This window comes from Sapajus apella, unplaced genomic scaffold (genome assembly GCF_009761245.1).
Source record: "Sapajus apella isolate SASKATOON/1434 unplaced genomic scaffold, GSC_monkey_1.0 scaffold1, whole genome shotgun sequence".
NCBI lineage: Eukaryota > Metazoa > Chordata > Mammalia > Primates > Cebidae > Sapajus > Sapajus apella.
In genome coordinates, this window is record NW_022436941.1 from 62957627 (window position 1) to 62979584 (window position 21958).

General features: G+C 41.8%; 1 protein-coding gene across 1 annotated transcript in view; it reads right to left on the reverse strand.

Annotated features, from left to right (window-relative positions):
• The window catches only part of PDE8B (phosphodiesterase 8B), a 321825-nt gene extending 301855 nt beyond the window's left edge, over positions 1-19970 (reverse strand). Inside the window, exon 1 of the mRNA XM_032277729.1 lies at positions 19766-19970. Coding sequence (XP_032133620.1) covers positions 19766-19857 — 92 coding nt within the window. The 5' untranslated portion in view covers positions 19858-19970. The remainder of the gene's footprint in view (positions 1-19765) is intronic.
• Between the last annotated feature and the right edge of the window lie 1988 nt (positions 19971-21958).

Below are 21958 nucleotides of genomic sequence, written 5' to 3' on the forward strand. Positions count from 1 at the left end.
GACAGGTGTTGACTAACTGGGAATGACTGGATTCCAGGAGGGGCAATGGAGTCATTTTAATTAATGGCTTGACATTTCTTTGCCACTGTTGCAAGCTTGCAGTAATGAATGGTTAGTTTTACCTATGACCACTTCGCCCTGCAAATTTAGCTTAAAGAATCTAAATTAAAACAGAAATTGTTGCTGAGCGCAGTGGCTCAGACCTGTAATCCCGGCACTTTGGGAGGCTGAGGCAGGCAGATCACAAGGTCAGGTGATCAAGACCATCCTGGCTAACACGATGAAACCCCATCTCTACTAAAAATACAAAAAATTAGCCAGGAGTGGTGGCGAGCTCCTGTAGTCCCAACTACTTGGGAGGCTGAGGCAGGAGAATCACTTGAATTCAAGAGGCAGAAGTTGCAGTAAGCCGAGATCGCCCCACTGCACTCCAGCCTGGGCGACAGAGCAAGGCTCAGTCTCAAAAAGAAAAGAAATTGCTTTGGTCAGTGTAGAAATTTGTGCCGTTAGGACTATAGTCCTAAGAATTTTTTCTCTTTTGGATTATGGCTAATGTTTAAAAGAATCAACAAGACTTATCTGTATCTTTACACAGCGTTTTAGATCACTGGATAGGCAAAGTAGGGAAGGTGAGTCTGTACTATGGGAAACAAAAACAGGTAGAAAAAATTGAAAATACAGATCATTTAAAAGAAGAAAACAACAGAGTTTTCCCATCTGGGGCATCCTAAAACATGAATTCCTCTTAGCCAAGTAGTGGAACCTAGAAAATCATTTGTTTTTCCTAAATAAACTCCACTGCTAGTCTTTGATAAACGAACTGATAGGAAAAAAGGAAATCCTGCTAAAAATCACAGTAGATTTTGGAATGAAAGAAGCCTGCTTACTTCTATTCTGGAAACACTCAGCTCTGGAAAGGGCTTCCAGGCCCATCACCCTCACATAATTGTTCTATTTGAAATATACAAGGTATGGAGGGAAAACAAAGATAAAAACAGCCAAAAAAAAAAAAAAAAACCCACCCTGAGGGGCAATAGGGAAAAGTGTCACCTGTCCCAAAGATTTAATCCTTTAGGACCTAAAAGCAGGGTCAGAGGGAAGGTGTAGGGAAGGGTGGGGACAAGCAACCATTCACGTGGTTTCAGGATGGCAGGGGGCTGAAGAGAGGCCACCCCCAGACTCCAGATTTCCAAGGATGATGCCTACTTCGAATATTCAGTCGTCTCCTTGTTCTCATAAATGCCCTTGGACTTGCATTACTAATGTTCAGATAATAGTTTTAAAAATTGTGTCACTGTCATCATGGGAAGTCCAGGAGGAGTAGGGAAGTATTAGGTTGGTGCAAATTAAAAGTAATGACAAAAACCACAATTACTTTTGCACCAACCTAGTAGAAGGGGTCTTTCCAGCTACCTGGGCAACCACACTTATTGCCAGTGCTTCTGGGTGGGCAGCATGCCTGTGCTTCACTATGGTTAGTCTGTAGATTTGGGGTCCTCCTTGGCTTTTTCAGACTCTGAAGTCTCCTCTTTAATGAAAAGAAGTCTCTCCTTGGCTTTAATGATGATCAATCTCTAGCCATTTACCCCACATAAACCACACCATATTTTAATCCTTTAGGTGAAAAATGCTCAAATTAGACAAGATCCACAAAATATGAGGGCAAAGTGGAGCTCTTAGCTAGAGCAAACATGTGACTTTAACGTTTCCATAGGGAGCCTTTTGCTGTGGGGTACACAGAGGGCCACTTGCTGACTCTGGAATTTGACTGCTGGTGCTTCTTACTTTGCATGAAGACACTCAGAACCAGATGGCATCAAGGCAGATCCGACATGGCCACTACAACAGCTTGGACAGGAGTTCAAATACACTGCTTCCACCTTGACTCTGCCTTGGCCAGAGCATCTCAAATCTGTTCCTTCTTCTATGGGAAAGAGCTCTTTCCCAGCTCAATCATGCTTTCTGCTCTTGTCTTTCAATCCAGCTGCATGAGTCTACCCCTGTGGGTCCTCCTGTTCAGCCCTGCTAGGCCAGGCCCTCCTGGGGTATTCTGCGCAAGCTGGCTAGGAATTAGGCATGCACTCTTTTAACTTGAAAATAACCTGGAAGACTTTCAGCTTAAGATGATGGAGAAAAGACATTCTCTCTCCTTTCCCCTGTTAGCAAAGAGATGAAAAACAGAAGCACACACCACAATACATGATGACAGAAAGCAACCAGAGGACTCTGGCCTTAGCAGAATAGAGAAAGGGGAAATGTGAGAACCTGCAGAGAATGAAATTACCAAGAAGCAAACTGATTTTGCTCTGTACCAGCTCTCAAAAGCCCAGGCTTTGAGCACTAGCTGGGGTGAGGCAACTGATGAAAATAGGGAGATTTGTTCAAAATCTATTTAATAAGCATTTATTCCTCACCCATAGCCAAACAAAGTGATGAAAACCCTTCCTTACAAATATTTTGGGGGAAAAACTGAACCAGAAGGTTTCTAGTATATGATGGGGGTTCAAATCCAGAATAAAAATATTGAACAATGCAAATGTTCTCCTCATCTCAGCTGCAAAAATGACAGCAGCTAGGCTTATACCCTTCAGGAGGGAGACTGGAAGACTTTCTCTCCAGATATCAGTTCTCCAGAGAGAATTCCAACAGGTATTGACGTCTGAGTTCCTCCCATTGACAAAGCCAGCTTACTGCTATACACGCTGCAGTAGAACCAAGGTGGGTGACAGGTTTTAGGACGAGAGGCGGGTGAGGAGAGCTCACCCCCAGACTCCAAATTTTCAAGGATAGTACCTATTTTAAATATTCAATCTCCTTTTCCTCATAAATGTCCTTGGACTTGTATTACTAGATATTTAGATAAATGGTTTTAAAACCCTTCCAAGCCCACAGATTTTTCACTTAGCTGGCTAGTGCTTCACTCTTAAATAAGAACAGAGAGTGAAGACTCGGTAGACATTTGAAAAAGTTTCCTTGCATGAAAGACAGATACAAAAGTCAAACCAAAAAAAAAAAAAAAAAAAACAGAAAAGGCTACTTAGAGGAAGTAGAGATAAGGTAGGGAATAAATAAACACTTCAAAGACAAAACTAGAAATAACATCCTTGGATAAGAAGAGAAAGTGCACTCATTGCATTCATGAAAGGAAAAACAGTAATATAGAAAACAAGTAACAAGAAAGAGATCTTGGAAATTAAAAATAAGAAAGCTGAAGTTTTAAACGTTGCTTGAAAAGTTGAATGATAAAGTTGAGAAACTCTTTAAAAAATAGAACTAAAAGACAGATATGGGTAAGAGAGGAGAAAAGATAAGAAAATTAGAAGTTTGATCCTGAGGGTCAACATCCAACTAATAGGGTTCCAAAAAGAGAAATTTGAGGTCAGGCACCTCAAGTTTGCCAATGCTCACGCCTGTTATCCCAGAACTTTAAGATGCTGAGGTGGGGGTGAGGAATCGCTGCAGGCCAGGAGTTCAAGACCAGCCTGTTCAACATAGCAAAATCCTGTCTTTATTTAAAAAAAAAAAAAAAAAAAAAATTCCTCTGGCTGAAAGTCTTGAGTTCCTCAACTGAAAGGGTTTCCTAAGTGTCCAGTACAATGAATTCAAACCATACTAAGTCATATTATTATTTCAATTAGAAATGCTGTGGCATTTATGTCAAGATGAGATTAGATGGCTAAGAGATTTATTGGGAGAAACGTCTGTGAAGGAAAAAGGAATGGAGAGCAGGAGAAGGTAGAGAGAACCTTTAGACCAAAATGGAGGTCTGCTACCTGGGAAAGAAGAGAGAAAAGAAAGTCCTGTCTAGGAAAAGCTTCAGGCCACAGCAGTTCTGAGAAACTGACACCGTGTTCAACCAGAACAGAGGAGAGTGAGTGTCTGAGGCAAGGGCTGTTCATTAGAGGAGGCTTGCATCAGGTAGGCACAGCCTGGCTCTACCATCCTCATCTTATTCAGTGATCAGCTGAGAGCAGTCAAACGGAAGCATGGCCTCTCTATACAGCTGTCACTCAGCTATGCTTTCCATGGCTGACTATCTTAAAGGAACATCTAAGCCGTATACCTCCAGGACTGCCAAAGTCTGTTTCTTGTCCTCCACAGATCCAGTTCCCCATGGCTTCTGTGGATCCTCTTCTTGAGGAGACACTTAGAAGAGAGAAGTGAATGACAGGAACTATAGCCCCTAGTGCCACCATTTGTCTTAAGTTCGCAACCATAGTCATCCTCTCCTACCTGCACCATCCAATCTAAATTCCCCTCAATTTTACAGCTCTTGGTGGCTCACCTGGCCATGTGACCCAAACCTTTATTCCACAAGGTCTTTGCTGTTGATAATCACACCCTTGACAAGAGGAATGTGTTGCCCATGGCTAGTCACAGATTGGGTAAGACTGTAGAAAACCTTGACCACAGGGATCACCTGGGATCCATACACATTTTCCTCCCTGTCCCATTGTGTACAGGCAGCCTCACCTCTTCCTGCTGATGAAGGTCAATGATCTCTTCTTTCACCTACTGGTCTCTGCATAGAAAGAGTCCAAAATGTCCTGGTGGTAGCCATAGTATATAGTCTAATGGGACACTTGCTATGTCTCCTGCCAAGATATACCTCATTTGAGGACCAAGACGTCTAATTTCATAGAGCCCAGAGTTGTAGAGACAAGAAGCACAAAGTTCCCCAGGAGGTCACTGGAATGATAAATGGGTCCACTCCTGCTTTCACTCCTTGGTTCTCAGACCCACATATTCTTCCTATTGAGGACACAGCACCATACGGAGAATCCCAGTTTAATGTACACAGTGCATCCTGCAGGGTGGTTTCCTACCCTTTCAGAGCACTGCCTCCAACCGGAGCTTCGGCCGTCCCTTTAATAACCATTCCAATGCTTTATGAGGCTGGCTCCATCTAGATGATGTAGTATTTGATATGACCAGTGGATCATCTCTTTTGCTATGAACTGATTCCCTGGTTGATATTATGCTGTGTGTGCTTCCATGACTACAGATCAGTACCAAGTAGTAGAGCTTCCTGGAATTCTGTGGCCAGGAAAGGCAAATCTAAAGCCAGGACAGGTATCCAACCCTGTGATGATAAACCCTCCAGGATAGAAGGCCCAATGTAATTGACTTGCCAACTACACTGGAGATGCAAAAGCTTATCTTCCAACTCAGCAAGTCCCAGAATTCTTGGGCTCTCTGTATTCCACCTACATGTTCCTTGAAACCTGGCTGATTCTTTTCTGAACTCATCTCTAGTACCTATGATATGCAGCTAAATACAACTAGCTCACACTTTTATCACTGTGCCTGAAGACTTCTCAGCACAAATCCAAATATTTTTAGGTACATATGCTAACTTCCAAGTTACCAAAAGGTGACAGTTTTAGAAAATGTCTCATCCCTGCAAAACACAGATTACCATTTTCTTTCCAGCCTCCTATAACAGTTTTCTTGTGCCCATCAGCCAGCCTCCAAACCAATGCCACTTATTTTTTGTTTTCTTGTGCCTATACACCATTACAAATACCAATTTCTAATACCAATTGGATACTAATTTCTGATACCAAAAGCTATAGTCACAAAATGTTATATGACAAACATCCAAAAATTCAGTGGCTTAAAATAACAGTCGTGTATTATCATTGATCTATGAATCAGCTGAGTGCTGGCAGATCCAAGCTGGGCTCCACCGTGCAGCTCTGCTGATTCAGGCTGAGCTTGGCTAGGCGGGTTTGGCTTTGCTCCATGTGTTACTCATCCTCCTCCTAGAACCAGGGAGCTAGTCATCAGCCTGTTCTGTGCTTCTGGTGGCATAAGTCTAAGAGAACAAGCCCAACCACACAAGTGTTTTTCAAGCCCTTGCTTGCAACATACTGGCTAATATCCCACTAGCCAAAGTAAGCCAGGGGGAAGGGAGAAGAGTGAGTATTTTGAATAATAATCTAACCTACCACATGTTACTATGGATTCACAGGTCACCTCCAAAGAGGAAAAGTAATCAGATACAAAGGATTGTGAATGAGAATGGCAGAACTTTCCTCTTTGGAGGTGACCTATAATTCCACTTCTTCCTGCTGATGAAAGTCAATGATCTCTTCTTTTGGAATCATAGGTCACCTCCAAAGAGGAAAATTCATCAGATACAAAGGACTGTAAATGAGAATCGCAGAACTTCTCTAGAGCAATATCATAAGCTAGAAGACAATGAAATGCCTTCCAAATTCTGAGTGAAATTGTTTTAAACCTAGAATTCTATATCCATCTAAACTAGCAGTCAATTATAAGGCTAGAATAAAGATATTTTGAGACATGCTCATGTAGAGTCTCAGTTAACATACCTCCCATAGACCTTTCCTTAGAAGCTACTGGAGAATAAGAACGACACCAAAAATGCAACCAAAACAGAGGAAGATAGAAAGCATAGGAAATCCAATTTAGGAGAGAGATGATGGAAATTTCCAGCACGATAGCACATGAAGTTCTGTATTGTTGCACAGAAAGCAATAAGACTAGTCTGGAGCAGAGGGATGGAGGGCTCCGTGGTTCTCTGCAGTGTGGGGAATTTGACTGTGTGGAAAGATATATAAAATGCTATTGTAGACAGTGGGAAAACCCAACTATAGGTACAATGGAAAACTAAGCAAATGAAAAACAACACAGTTATTTAGATGTATGTGGAAGGAAGTAAAATCATAGTCCTATTTCATCCAGCCATAAACAATATTTCATATTATAAGAACTGTCCTATAACTATATTGAGAGAACAGGAAGAAGAAAGTGAATAATACCATAATAGAAAGCCTCCGGACAATATTCAAGGTTGATAAATCAGGAAATAGCAATATAGCACATATTAGTTTGCAATTCGGAGGAAATGCATTGAGTCTAGGAAGTGGAATTAGAAAATATGAGGGGTGGGACATGGGGTTGTTATATTTTGTTGCAAATCCTTTATCAATATTGGATTATTTTGTAAAAATATGTACATATATTACTCAGATAAATTTTTTAAGGCCTAGAGAAATGTAATACAATTAGCTTGTATATTACTTTAGTGAGAGCAAATTTCATCTATTTTATCATTTATTGAATAAATATTTTTGCTTAGTTCTAGGCATAAATATTTTTGCTTAGTTCTAGGCATCAAAATAATTATGCATGGTGTTTGATGATTACAAAACACATTCGTATATATTTAATCTTGTGATTTAATTCTCACAACTCTGTGAGTTTGATACAGAAGCAAATTTACCTTGCTGTTAATGAATTCTAAGTTGCAGGACAGTTTGCTGAATGGACCCCTTTCTAATTCTGGAAAGGGGCCCTATCAATAAATTTATATGGTCATATAATTTTGTAAATTATACCAAAAAAAAGCCTTTTGTTAGGATCACTTCAACACCTAATGCATCACATTTCCCCTTATGTAGACATGAGAATTGTTTCTAAATAAACATACAATTTTGTACCCAATTCATATTCACTAATTTTTATTCTTTTGTTTAAAGAAGGCTCTACCAAATAGTGAAAACATCAGGCTCCTCAAACCTTGAATTCATCCTGGATAAGTATTATCTGTCCTATTTGACAAGTTGATGAATGAGGTTAAATAGCTTTGCCCAAGTTTGCACATCTGGACTTAAACTAGAGTATTTGAATGTCCAAACCCATTTTCTTGGGTCACTACCTTATAATTCATCTCTAGATGGTAGAAGAAAAGTTAAGAATCATTAGTCCTATTCCTGGGAAAATCCATCCTGAAACATAGATGGAAAGAGGGCAAGCCTGAGCCACTGGGCTTGGGATTCATGTGGTGGTATTTTAAGGAACAGGCGGTGGTGAATGACACAAAAAGAAAGGTCATTGAAGACAAATTATAATGACACGCAATGTTCTCTTTGCCTGCCTCTGCCTAGCCACTGGAGAACAATGACACTAACATGCCTCTTGTGAAACACAGTCCTGTTGGGATAGGAAGAGGTCTCCTTTCTCCAGATGTCTCTCATTTGTTTCAGTCTAGTATCTGAGAACAGCTCTATCTCTCTGGAACCAGTGTGAGGCTAGCTGAAGTCAGACGTCAGGGACTCGAAGGCTCAAGGTTAGGAACATTTCAGGTAACTAAGCCCAATCCCTCAAAGAGAGGAGGCAGAGCACAGGGAGAGGAAGTCCACATAGTGCTTAAGAGCAGGGCTCAAACCCAGTTTCTGCCTGGGTGGAAGCCGTGTGGCTTTGAGCAAGCTATTTAATCTCTCGGTACCTCAGTTTCTTCATGAGCAAACTGGGAATAGCAGTATGTTTCCATAATCTCTCTTCTACAATTCAGAATGCAAACACCTAAAATTATTTCAAAAATTTTTGGTGGGAAGAGATGATCTGAACTCATTTGGCAACAAAATCTAACCCAACTCATGTAAAATTATTTATTTCATTTAATGCAAAAATTCACATGCCTCACTGTATAAATATTAATGGATTTGATTATGGAGAACAGCCCCATGGGGGTGTTTTCTACCATAAGGTGTATGTGCCATATACCTTTCTAAAATCCAGAAAATTAAGGATTTTGGTTCTAAGGTGTTCAGATAAAAGCTGTGGATCTGAAGTGCCTATCTCGTAAGGTTGTTGTGAGGGTTAAATAAATAACAAAGGAAAGGTGCTTAGGAGAGTACTTGGAACAAAACAAGGGCTCTAGTTGTGTTTTCTATTATGGGGGAACCCCCCAGAAGTATATTCCTGAGAGATATTATCTGACATTTATCTGACTCCTAGGAAGCAGAACTCACTTCTTCATGAGTCAATCTAGTTTAACTATTGGACGTTTCCAATCTAACCTTATAACAAGCTGAAATTTGCTTTCTCTAACTACCCCTCACCTGTTGTAGCTACATTTCAACACAACTTTTGCAGATAGCTACTCTGCTTCCCCTGGGTCCTCTTTTCTACATGGGTAATTGTTCATCAGATACTGCTCAGACCTATCTGTTAGTTCCCCTCCGTCACCCTCACCCCACTCCGGTTTGCCCATCATTACATCCTTTCAAATGCAGTGCCCAAAATAAAACCCAGGGGTATCTAGAGGTTCTGATCAGCATAGAGTGATCTGATCCACATTTTTCTATGCTCCAGACTATGAAAAACAACTGTCTCTCTGTGTGAAAACAGAAGCGAGATGGGAGGAGATCAAGGCCATCTAGGAGTTTCATTAGAAAAACATACTTTAAAAATCCAATTTCAAACCAATTTTTTTCTGATTTCCCAGAACTAAGATGGAAAACAGTGAGCAGCCTAGACTGATGGAAATGCAAGAGTCACACAGCGTAGAGGTAGGGTGGGACGTTATGCCAATTCATTCACTGTGAAACACTACATACTGTAACGCCAGAGCTAGTGTGAAGGTCATGGACCGTATCCCACAGTCCAAGAAAAATGAATGATATTCCAACAGAAGGAGAAGAACAGAGCTAAATAAAACTCTGACAAGTATCAGTGCCAAGCTACAGCAAATTACTGAGAAACAGGACACTGCTCCCTCCCGTGGGCACAGCCAGACCCTGCCTCATGCCTGGCCAAGGCCCGAAGTCCCTCTGGTTTAAGGAAACTGAGCAGATAAACCCACCAGAGGGGAAGTAATCCATTTCCAAGGTAGAAATGCGATCACTCATTCAAGCTGTGATGGGAATGTTGAGAAAAAAACGTTCTTCTCTTACAGTGACCATCCTGGCTACCTGCAAAGTATGCTTAGAATTCTAGATTCCTTATCATGCAGCCATCAAAAACAATGAGTTCGTGTCCTTTGTAGGGACATGGATGAACCTGGAAACCATCATTCTCAGCAAACTGACACAAGAGCAGAAAATCAAACACCACATGTTCTCACTCATAGGTGAGTGTTGAACAATGAGAACGCATGGACACATGGAGGGGAGCATCACACACTGGGGTCTATTGGGGGAAATAGGGGAGGGACAGCAGGGAGTGGAGAGTTGGGGAGAGATAGCATGGGGAGAAATGACAGATGTAGGTGATGAGGAGGAAGGCAGCAAATCACACTGCCATGTGTGTACCTATGCAACAATCTTGCATGTTCTTCACACGTACCCCAAAACCTAAAATGCAATTAAAAAAATAAAAATAAAAAAGAATATTTCCCTACACATATACCTATAATTGTATCTTAGTTCATAATCGGAGGAATGCCTGGAGTGGACATAGTACAGAATTCATAGAGCATGAATTAAGCGATAAGCAGCTTATAATCGGAGGAATGCCTAGAGCAGACATGGTGTAGAGCATGATTTGAGGGAAAAACAGTTATACCAGGACAAAAATCCATGGCCCAGGCGGCAGTGTTCAGTATCGTAAAGATACCCGCTGTATGGCAGGCTAGGGGCAAAAGCCACTCCTCCTGATAAAGGAGTTGTGGGACCTTGCTCCAGTTCTTGTGGAAGGCTGCCGTCTGACCGGCAATCCACCTTGGTGACTGAGAACTTTATCAGCTCTTGCTACTGTGCTGCTTGAAAAGCATCTTCCCATAGAACCCACTGGAAGCTGCCAGAAGGTGGCGGTAACCTTGACAGCTCTGTCACTGCTATGTGACTTAAAGCATCCTCCTATAAATCTTAGAAGTAGTTTGCCCATAGATAGAAATATTGCACACTGCACCCTCTTCACTGAGCACGGCCCACTTTAAAGCCTCGGTGACCTAATAGGGGTAGACCCCTTACTGCACACAGCCCTTGCCTTCATGGGAACGGGACCCTTGCTGCGCACTGTCCACCTCCTGGCCTAGGTGACCTAATGGGGGTGGACCCCATGTTTTATTGCTCACGACCCTATCACTATCCTTAAAGATGATTTTACTCACTGCCCTGCCCCCTAACCTATACACAATAAATACTCATGCTTCTGGATATTCAGGGCCTCGCCTGACTCCGCTTATAGGTGGCGTGGCTCCCTGAGCCCAGCTGCATTTTCTTTGTAAAAAAAAAAAAAAAAAAAAAAAAAAGAATTCTAGATTCCTTTGGAGTTTTGGTAAAGATCTCCCAAGGGCTGGCTGATGGGTACATGGGGATTTATTATTTTATTCTTTCTACTTTGTGAATGTTTAAAATTTTTCATAATAAAATATTTTTTAAAAATCCTCAAGTAGCTATAACTTGTAAAAACAAGTAGAAACCCATGATGACAGTCTAATAATTGCATCTGTCCTCCTTTTCCCCACACTGGAGATTTTTTTTTTTTTTAATTAGAAGGTACTTTCATTAATAAACTAGTTGGGAAAATATTGAAATTTTTTTATGTGGACACAGTAGATCATACAAAAGATTACAGACCTAATAACTGAACAGAGAAATAAACTATCCAGAAAGAATTTGGACACTGAAAACTACATTCAAAGTTAGGTTAATGAATGAAATTGCCATCAGGCTGATATCTGGGTAAAGAGAAAAATGTTAATAAGTTTGGGAATCTTTAGCCTGGTTTCTTGTTTAGTCCACTGAGAAACAGATTGATGATCATGGTCCTCAGACTCAAACCAAACCTAGTACAACCACACAGATAAAAGGGTAGCCAGGACGTTGATTCGGTAAATAGACTTTGACCTAGTTCTGGTCCAATGCATTTACGAATTGACTTCCAATTTATTTATTCATACCCGGGTTAAAGTAAATGCTCCAGAATGAGCTGACAATGTTTTGTGTGCTGACACTTGGCTCCAGCAGGGCCTCCAGGGTACCAGAACTCTTGTGCACCATTTCCCATGCTTTTGGCCTGGCCGCTTACCCCAGTTGCTGGTGTAGGCAAGCAGTTCCACGTAGGCATAACCTGACCTTGCCTCAGTCCAGACACTGGACCTGTAGCTTTTGCTCCAAGGCTTGTCTGACACTCAAGTCTGTGATGTCTGTGGAAAGCTACTTGGCAGTCATGCATGCAAAACCCATAAAGGTAGGAAATTACTACTTTTGAGGTTCCCTTTGGATGGGATGTTGTAGGTGAACAGGATTAAGAATCCCCGTGTCCCTATCAGCCAGCCCTTGGGAGATCTTTACCAAGACTTCAAAGGAATCTAGAATTCTAAGCATACTTTGCAGGTAGCCAGGATGGTCACTGTAAGAGAAGAACACTTTTCTCATCATCCCCATCACAGCTTAAATGGTAAGTGCAGATCCAGTGGCAACACAATTAAGGCTCTCACCTGTGGTGGACTGGAGTGAGGTACAGGTGGAAAGGAGAGGCTCTGGGTCAAGTGGTAGTTGACGGTACTTGAACAATATGGAGGCAGTGGTAATTGTAAAGGAATGGGCAATTCATTGGCTTTTGTCAACTGCTTTGAAAGTCTTGAAATAAGAAAATGACAGGGTCATGTTAGCCAACTATCAACTCAAGCCTGCTGTGAATAGTGCAATGCTTAAAAGAATTTGATCTTTTAAACAGGGAATACTGTCTTGAAGATTAAGCCATCAGGTGACAGAGTCCATGATAACTGGAGTCAGGTTTTGGCTCAAGCAGGTGGGGAAATGTATCCCTGCCACAGCAGGAAATAGTTTACTAAAGGAACTTAAGGACCTGGTAAATTAGACTGTTCTTACACTACTATAAATAGCTGACATTGGGTAATTTATAAAGAAAAGAGGTTTGACTCACAGTTCTGCATGGCTGGAGAGGCCTCAGGAAACTTACAATCATGGCAGAAGGCAAAGAGGAAGCAAAAACCTTCTTCACAGTGGGGCAGGAGTGAGATATACAAGCAGGGGAAATGCCAGGTGCTTATAAAACCATCAGATCTCGTGAGAACTCACTCACTATCACAAGAACAGCATGGGAGAAACCTCCCCCATGATCCAATCACGTGGGGATTACAGGCCCCGTCCTCAACACATGGGGATTACAATTTGAGATGAGATTTGGGTGGGGACACAAAGCCAAACCATTCACCTGGGTAATGCATACAGGCAGGAACCCAGATAAGCTTGTAAAAGGAAATCTTGAGGATGTTGGACCAGGTGGGTGAGTGAAATAGAAAGCTGGATAGCAGTGATTTATTGACCTGGGAGCACCCTTGCTTGTTAGAAACTCAATGTCCTGGTAAGGATACCTGTAGCAAAACACTGCAAGAGTGATTTCTTGAGGCTTGGACAAAATAGTGGCCTATAACAAAGTCCAGAGGCTGGAACTTGCCTAGCATAGCACCAAGGAAGGAGTCAGAAAGCTCAGAGACGTGAAAATATTTAAAAAGATTTATGTTTTCTTTTGATTATTTATGACAGATCTCAGAAAGTTTTCATCAGGAATTCACAGAGGCAAATGTAATCAAATTTCTATAAGCATTTATGTTTTTAAAAGTTTGTAGGGCCGGGTGCTGTGGCTCATGCCTGTAATCCCAACATTTTTGGAGGCTGAGGCCAGTAGGATTGCTTGAGCTCAGGAGTTCAATACCATCGAGGTAACATGGAGAGACCCTGTCTACAAAAAAAGCCAGGTGTGGTGGCACACAGCTGTAGTCCCAGCTACTCAGGAGGCTGAGGTGGGAGAATCATCTGCGCCTGGGAGATTAAGGCTGCAGTGAGCTGTGATTGCATCACTGCACTCCAGCCTGGGTGACAGAGCAAGACCCTGTCTCAAAAAGAAAAAAAAAAAGTTTGTAGAAACCACACACAGATGCCACTTTACAAACCTGAATTCCATGAAGCTCTTCCATTTTTGTCATCCTCCTCAAATGATGTATATTAGCAAATAACGCACAATTTATTCTTGAACAGTAGTAACTAACTTTTAAGAGATTTAATTTTATTGTGGTAAAATATACAGAACATAAAATTTACCATTTTAAGTGTACAGTTCAGTGGCACTAGGTGTATTCACACTGCCATGTAACCTTTCCCACCATCCACCTCCAGAATTTCATCCCCTCAAACTGAAACTCTGTTCCCATTACACAATAACTTCCCAATCTACTAGCAACCTCTATTTTCCTTTCTGTCTCTATGAATTTGCATGTTCTAGGTACTTTGTATTAATGGAATCATACAATGTTTTTCCTTTTGTGCTTAGCTTACTTAGCATAATGTTTTCAAGGTTCATCGATGAAAGGATGATATAGGAGCTATCCGAATTTATTTCCTTTAAAAAGATGAATAATATTCCATTGTATGTGTATACATCCATTCATCCATTTTAACATCTGAGTTGTTTATACCTTTTGGTTTTGGCAAATAACACTTTCATGGACATTGGTGTGCAAGTATCTGTTTGAGTCCCTGCTTTTAATTCTTTAATTCTTTGGGGCATATACTTAGGAGTGGAATTGCTAAATCATATGGTAATTCTCTTTTTGAAGAACCACCAAACTGTCTTCCATTGCAGCTGCACAATTTTATATTCCCACCTGCAATGCACAAGGGTTCCAGTTTCTCTACATTCTTGCCAAGAACTGTTATTTTCCTTTTTTTAAAAAAACATCTGAGCATGGTAGCTTACCCTTGTGATCCCAGCATTTTGGGAGGCCAAGGCAGGAGAATCATTTGAGGCCAGGAGTTTGAGACCATCCTGGACAACATAGAAGGACTGTATCTCTACAAAAAAAAAATTAAAATAAAAAATTTAGCTGGTGTGGTGGCACATGCCTGTAGTCCCAGCTACTCCAGAGGCTGAGATGGAAGAATCACTGAAGCCCAGGAGTTTGTCACCCATTGCATTCCAGCCTGGGTGACAGAACAAGACCCTGTCTCAAAAGCAAAACAAAACAAAACAAAAATCCTAACAGGTGTGAGGAATTTAGAAATTTACTATTAATTCTTCAAACATTTTTCTCCCTTCTCTTTTTCCTTTCCTTCTGATACTTCAAAAGCACATATGATTGTTCCCCAGCTCACTGATGTGCCTTTTCTCCATCTTTTCTCTCTGTGCTTCACTTTGGGTAGCCTCTTTTCCTGTGTCATTATGTTCACTGTTCTTTTCTTCTGCTGTGTCTAATCTGCTATTACATCCATCCACTGTATTTTCAATTTTTGATGTTGTATTTTTATCGCTAAAAGCTTGAGTTTAGTCCTTTATAAATCTTTTATTTCTCATAACTTTCACATTCTTTCATCTTTTTATATGAGAGACATATTCCTTTCTTTCTTTTTTATTTAGTTATTTTTTTTGAGACAGTGTCTCACTCTGTCACCCACGCTGGAGTGCAGTAGTGCAATCTCAGCTCACTACAGCCTCAACCTCCTGAGCTCAGCAGATCCTCCCATCTCAGCCTAACAAGTAGCTGGGACTACAGGTGTGCACCACCACACTTGGCTAATATGTTGTATTTTGTCTACAGATGGATTTTCACCATGTTACCCAGGCTGTTCTCAAACTCCTGGGCTCAAGCAATCCACCCACCTCAGCCTCCCAAAGTGCTGGGATTACAGGTGTGAGCCACCATGCCCAGCCAGAGATTTCTCGAGAACTCTCCTCTCAAGTAATGCTATGGTTTGAATATTTGCCCCCTCTAAATTCACATTGAAACTTAATCTCCACTGTAAGTATATTAAGAGGGTGGGAAATCAACCTACAGTATTTGAGAGATGGCGCTTTTGGGAGGTCATTAGAATGAGAGGAGGTCATGAGTGTGGGGGATGAGTGGCTTCATAGGAGGAGAAAGAAACAAAGCTAACATGCTCAGCTCCCTCTCTGTGCCCTGCACCACCTCAGGACTCTGCAGAGTCGCTACCAATAAGAAGGTCCTCACCAGATGCACCCCTCAACTTTGGACTTCCAGCCTTCAGAACTGTGAGAAATAGATTTCTTTTCATTATAAACTACATAGTCTCAGATATTCAGTTGTAACAACAGAAATGGACTTAGGCGCTGTGCCTTATAAGTCATAGCTACCTTGGTCTTCTTGAACTACAATCTCTGTTTAACTCAGTGGGAATTACCACACTGCATAATTTCCTCTTCCTGAATCACAATCTTGGAGTTACCTACATGCAGAAAGCCATGCCAGGGTGTATTTTGCCCCTTATGTTTTCCTTTTCAGGGGGATCACAATCTCACTGGACTCTTATCTAATGTCTGAAAATAATTTCTTCCTATATTTTGTTTAGCTTTCTAGTTGCTTACATTCAAAATGTAATTGCAGACTGGCTTACTCCCTCATGGTTAAAAGCAGAAGTTCTTGAAAAGGATTTTTAGTGTCAGCTCAGGTTCAGGTACAACAACCTGTTGCTAATGACATTGTCCTCCAGAATACTGTACACATGTGCTAAAACAGTAGCTGATACATGGTGCAATGTCCCCAGTGTCTAGCAACATTGGTCCAGGAAGCAGGAGGCAGAAGCAGGATTGCGCTCCTCAGCATCACTTCTCATGATCCACTTAAAAATGTTGTGCACTTCCCATCAAATCAGCTTAGATTCTGCTGAATTAATTGTCCTACTTTCAGGTAGGCAAATGTGTGCACTAGCAGAAATGACAGAGCTTCCCATTCACCTTAAGGTATGATTATTGCTTTTGAACTTTAGGTTCCTCATGGCAGTAGACCAGCAAGAAAAAAGAAGTGTTCCTATGCTGAAAAGAGTATTCGACTCTGATTACCACAAAGAGCCAAGGCTGCTGTTACATAATGTGTGCAGGAAGGACTGTGCCTGGAACATAGAAGATTCACAGGGACAATTGTTGATGATTCCATGACTGGTGATGGTGGATGGTTAATCACAGTGATCATGACTTTACAAGGTCAACTAAAGGCTCAGACCCCTCAGAGATAAAGTTTTGAGTCAGCCATCAGGAAAGCAACCTATATCAGCCGAAGAATGGCGGAGGTTAAAGGAAATCTAGAGCAAACGGTAGAAAATGGAGATGACAAGTGCTATTTATGGACTGGGAAGCTATTGCATCAGCAGGGAATGTAACTTGTTCTATTAACCTTCCTGTATTTAGTCCTTGTAGAATTTGGAGCTAGCCACTACCTGGAGAAGACTCTGGGCAGACTGGATTTAATGTAGAGCACGAAAGTCCTAACAAGTGCAAGCGTGAAACTTAATGGAAATCTGTTGTGGTTTCAAAACATGTTCTGAAATTCTTTGATGTTCCTTCCTTCACAAAATGAAGCCTAATTCCCTTCTCCTTGAGTGTGGAATGTGCCTACTGATTCACTTCTAAGGAATAAAAGGTGGAAGAAGTGACAGTGTGTGATTTCCAAGACTAGGTCACAAAAGACACTATGACTTTTTTCTCCCCCCATAATCACTCACTCTGGGGGATGCCACGTGCATGTTATAAGGACTCTCAGCAGCCCTATTGTGAGGCCCATGTGGCAGGGACACTGGAGCCTCCTGCCAAGGGCCATGTAGTACACCACCTTGAAAATAGATCTTTCAGCCCCAATCAAGTTTTCAGATAAATGCAGCCCTGGCTTGAAATATTGAATATAATGTCATGGCAGACCCTGAGCTAGAATCACCCAGCTAAGTGACTCCCCACAGAAACTGTGGAGAATAGCTGTTAGTTTGTTGCAAGGCATTAAGTTTGGAGGCTAATCTGTTATGCAGTAATGGGTACCTAACACAATACTTCTGGAGCACTTTACATCTTCTTGTTTGACTCTTGGTTCTGCCTAGGCTTTGACCAGCTACACACAGGTGCAATCTGAAGCATCCCACGTCAGCCCATGAATCCCGTGTACCCCTAGCATCCTACCCTGGGAATTCTCCAAGGTGCAGGGCACCTGCAAGAGGGCTTTAAGCACTGACACAATGAGAAAGAAGCCAACAGGTCAATGTTTTTCCTTCCACCACCCAGGTGTTAGGTTCTGAGGTGGATTTCAGAAAACTCAAAGGTCCTGATGGGCTTGAACAACAGTTGCTCAGTTGTAGCCAATGAGATCATGTATTTTCCTTTTTACCTCACTTTACTATAAAAATGTTCAAGCATACAGAGAAGTTGAAAGAATTCTACAGTCAAAACCCATATATCCCTATCTAGATTACACAACTAATATCTTACTCTATTTCTTTTATCACATGTATATCCATTTATCTATTGTTCTATCCATCTACTGATCTATTTTTAATGCATTTCAAAGTACTTTTCAGATAACAGCATAATTCACCCTTAACATTTCAGCATGCATATCATTAACTAAACTTCACTATTCATTTATGATGTTTTTCTTTTAAGGCAAAATTTATATTCAATGAAATGAACAACTGTAAGTGTATCATTCAGTAAGTTTGAAAAGTACATTGACGTGTGTAACCCAAACTCCTTTGAAGATGTAGAACAACATTCCCTCACGCCTGTTCTCTGTCAACTCCTACTTCTACGCCCACATCTGCACAGATCACTATTTTGATTTTTCTTCACTGTAGATTAGTTCTGCCTATTCTAGAACTTTAAATAGGAAAATACCATATTCTTTTGAGTAAGGCTTCTTTCACCCAGCATGCTTTAATATTTATCCATATTATTCTATCAATACTCCATTCCTTTTTATAACTGGGCAATATTCCATCACATGAACATACCACCGTTTGTTTATCCATTCTTCTGTTAATGGGCTGTTTCCAGCCCATGTTTCGTGTTTTTTTTTTTTTTTTTTTTTTTTAGAGATAAGGTCTTACTCTATCACCCAGGCTGGGTTGCAATGGTGAGATCATAGCTCACTGCAGCCTTGAACTCCTGGGCTCAAGTGATCCTCCCACCTCAGCCTCCTGAGTAGCTAGGACTACAGATGTGTGCCACTATGCCTACCTAATGTTTTCACTTTTTGTGAAGACAGTGTCTTGCTATGTTCCCCAGGCTGGTCTCAAACTCCTGGCCTCAAGCGATCCTCCTACCTGAGGCTCTCAAAGTGCTAGGATTACAGGTGTGAGCCACCATGCCTGTTTCCAGTTTCTCACTATAATGCAGAATGCTGCTGTGAACATTCTTATACAAGTCTGTCTATATACAGATATTTTCATTTCCCTTGGGCAAATATCTAGGAATGAAATTGTTGGGTCATAGAAGGTGTATGTTTAGTTTTTTAAGAAAGCACCAGACCTTTCCAAAGCAGTTGTACCAGTTTACACCTCTACCAACAATTTATGAGAGCTCTGATTGTTCCACACCCCTGCCAACATTTGTTGCTGCAGTCTTTTTAACGTAGCTATACTGATAGGCACCTAGCAGGTATCTTGTTGTGGTTTTCATCTCAATTCTGATGTAACACTGAGACCTTTCCTGTGCTTGCTGGCCATCCCTCTGTTGACAGTGCCTGCTTGTGATGGCTTTTCGGCCACCCCTGCTTCACTCCCTCATCCCGCACTCCTCATCCCTACTATCAGTTTCGAAATAAATTAACTGCTTATGACTCTTTGTCTTGGTTTAACTTTAAGCATATCCAGGCTAAGATATATAGAAGCAGCTGGGAGAGCAAAGAAGGTATACCCTACCCCTAACCTTATCCCCACCCCTGTGAAAAGGGCAAAGAGGATGCTTCTGTACTCTGGTGAAATTTCACTCCTTATCAGTTAATACGAGTGCTTCCATTACATAATGTCTGTAGGAGGGAACCAGAAAACTGGACCTCTGGCTGGGAGTATTCTACATTGATCACATGCAGATACATTTCTACATCCTTTACCATAAAAAAAAAAAAAAAAAACTTATGTCATTTCACTCCTTATTGTCTTTGCAGTAAGAATCACTAAGATGGTCATTCACACCAAGTTCAAACACAAAGAGCGCTGATCTGAGAAATAAGTAGAGAAATGGCTTAGAAAGAAAAATTATTCCTTCATACCTCATGGGTTTCATACAAGACCTAGCATGGCCTCCATATGTTGGGCACCATCTCTCCCTCCTCACGTAGAGTACTCTGAAGCACCTCATCATCCAGCATACAGGCCCAGGAGGATGAGGCTGAGAGAGAAGCCCCCTCCCCTCCACCTTCTCCTTCAGCCCGTCCTGTCCTCATGTTCGGCACCAGGATCTATGTTTTCCTGCAACAACAACAAAACTTAAAAGTTAGATGCTTCTGACTTAGATACAGAACTACCACCTTAGATCAGGCATGGTGGCTCACGCCTGTAATACCAGCACTTTGGGAGGCCAAGGCAGGTGGATCACTTGAGGTCAGGAGTTCAAGACCAGCCTGGCCAACATAATGAAACCCCATCTCTACTAACAATACACACACACGCACGCACACACACACACAAAAAATTAGCCAGGTAATCCCAGCTACTAGGGAGGCTGAGGCAGAAGAATTGCTTGAACCCAGGAGGCGGAGTTTTCAGGGAGCCAAGATTGCGCCACTGGACTCCAGCTTGGGCGACAGAGTGAGACTCCATCTCAAAAAAACAACCACCACCACCAAAAACACAAAAACAAAAACAAAAAACAAAAAGAACTACCACCTTAAAAGGTGCACTGAATTCACATTCAATAATATAAATACACAGGCATTCAATAACTGTTGGTTGAAAAAATAATGAATGTATAAATGAATGGATGCACATTTCGATAGCAGCACAAGGCAGTATGTGATTTTTATGGCTGCATTGCTCTTCCTGCTTTTCTTACTGCCTGCCTCTGGCTCTGTCCACCCCTTTTAGCTGCTGGCTTCTGAACACCAGCCTCACCCTCCGGTCTATAGTAAACAAGGGTCTCTGGAACTGGTGGACCCAGGTTTCCTGCCAGCACACAAAAGACTCCTACCTGCATTCCTCCTGCTAAACACCTCTCCCCTCCTTATCCCTGTCCCCCAGCACCCAGGAACCACACTATCAGGCAAGTGGTTGGGGTGACAGTGAGACCCTGTCCTCATGGTAAAGGTAAAGATGGTGTCCTTTCAAGTACCAGGCCCTGTCAGTCTCAATCAGCAAGTTCACACAAAACCTAGGTTCCTGTTGGTCTGCCTTCCTCATCCCGAACATGACTGAGGGTCGGGGAAGTACACTTCCTCTTCTCTTTGATTTAAAAAAAAAAAAAAAATGCATATATATATATAACAGAAACATCCACAAAAGCAAAGCTTTCTGTTTAATGTGGCTCTCTTTAACATTTCCAGACACAGAGCGCTTGTCCTGAAACACAGGCTACCAGAACCTTTTGCCCCCTCTGCTCTCTTTCTAACCTCTATCTGCCCCTTAGCAAGGCCTAGAGAGTTCAAAGGAGATGAAAGGCGATTTCTCTAGTAGTTCAGAAGGGGTGGAAGAACTAAAGGGATTAGGGTGGGTGCCCTAAGCAGGGAAAGCTGAACAAAAGGCCACAGGCAGAAGGAAACTGGGCCTAGAAGTGAAGTGGGACTGGCTGAGAGCCTGGGGGAAAGGGGACTCACTCTGGCAGTGGTGGTGGAGGGAGAAATGCTTTTCCTAGGGTTCCGATGGGGGAGCTGAAGGGAGTTGGGAGTGTCAGATATGATACTTAGAGAAGGTTCCATAAAGAAACACCAACAGGGCAACTTTGGGGGTTTTCTCATGCTTCCGTGTGACCTTGTTTATGTGGAAGATTAATACTGTGCTCTTTTTTTCACTAGTATTTAGTAAAAATCCTACTGCTTTCTTGGTTTCTGTTTACTGGAAAACTTGGGCTATACAGGCTTACATTTGATCTCAACTTGGAACTTTTAGAGGGTATCAATTTACTTTGCTGTACGATATAGAGGTGGGTGGATATTTCTAACGTTTTTCAGTTTGTTATCTCTATTAAAACTGTGTCCTTAGAAATGTAACTTGAGAGGCTAGGTGCAGTGGCTCACGCCTGTAATCCCAGCACTTTGGAAGGTCAAGGTGGGTGGATCACTTGAGGTCAGGCACTCAAGACCAGCCGGGCCAACATGGCAAAAATCTGTCTCTACTAAAAATACAAAAGGTAGCCAGGTGAGGTGGCATGTGCTGGTAATCCCAGCTACTCGGGAGGCTGAGGCAGGAGAATCACTTGAACCCAGGAGGCAGAGGTTGCAGAGATGGCACCAGCGCACTCCAGCCTGAGT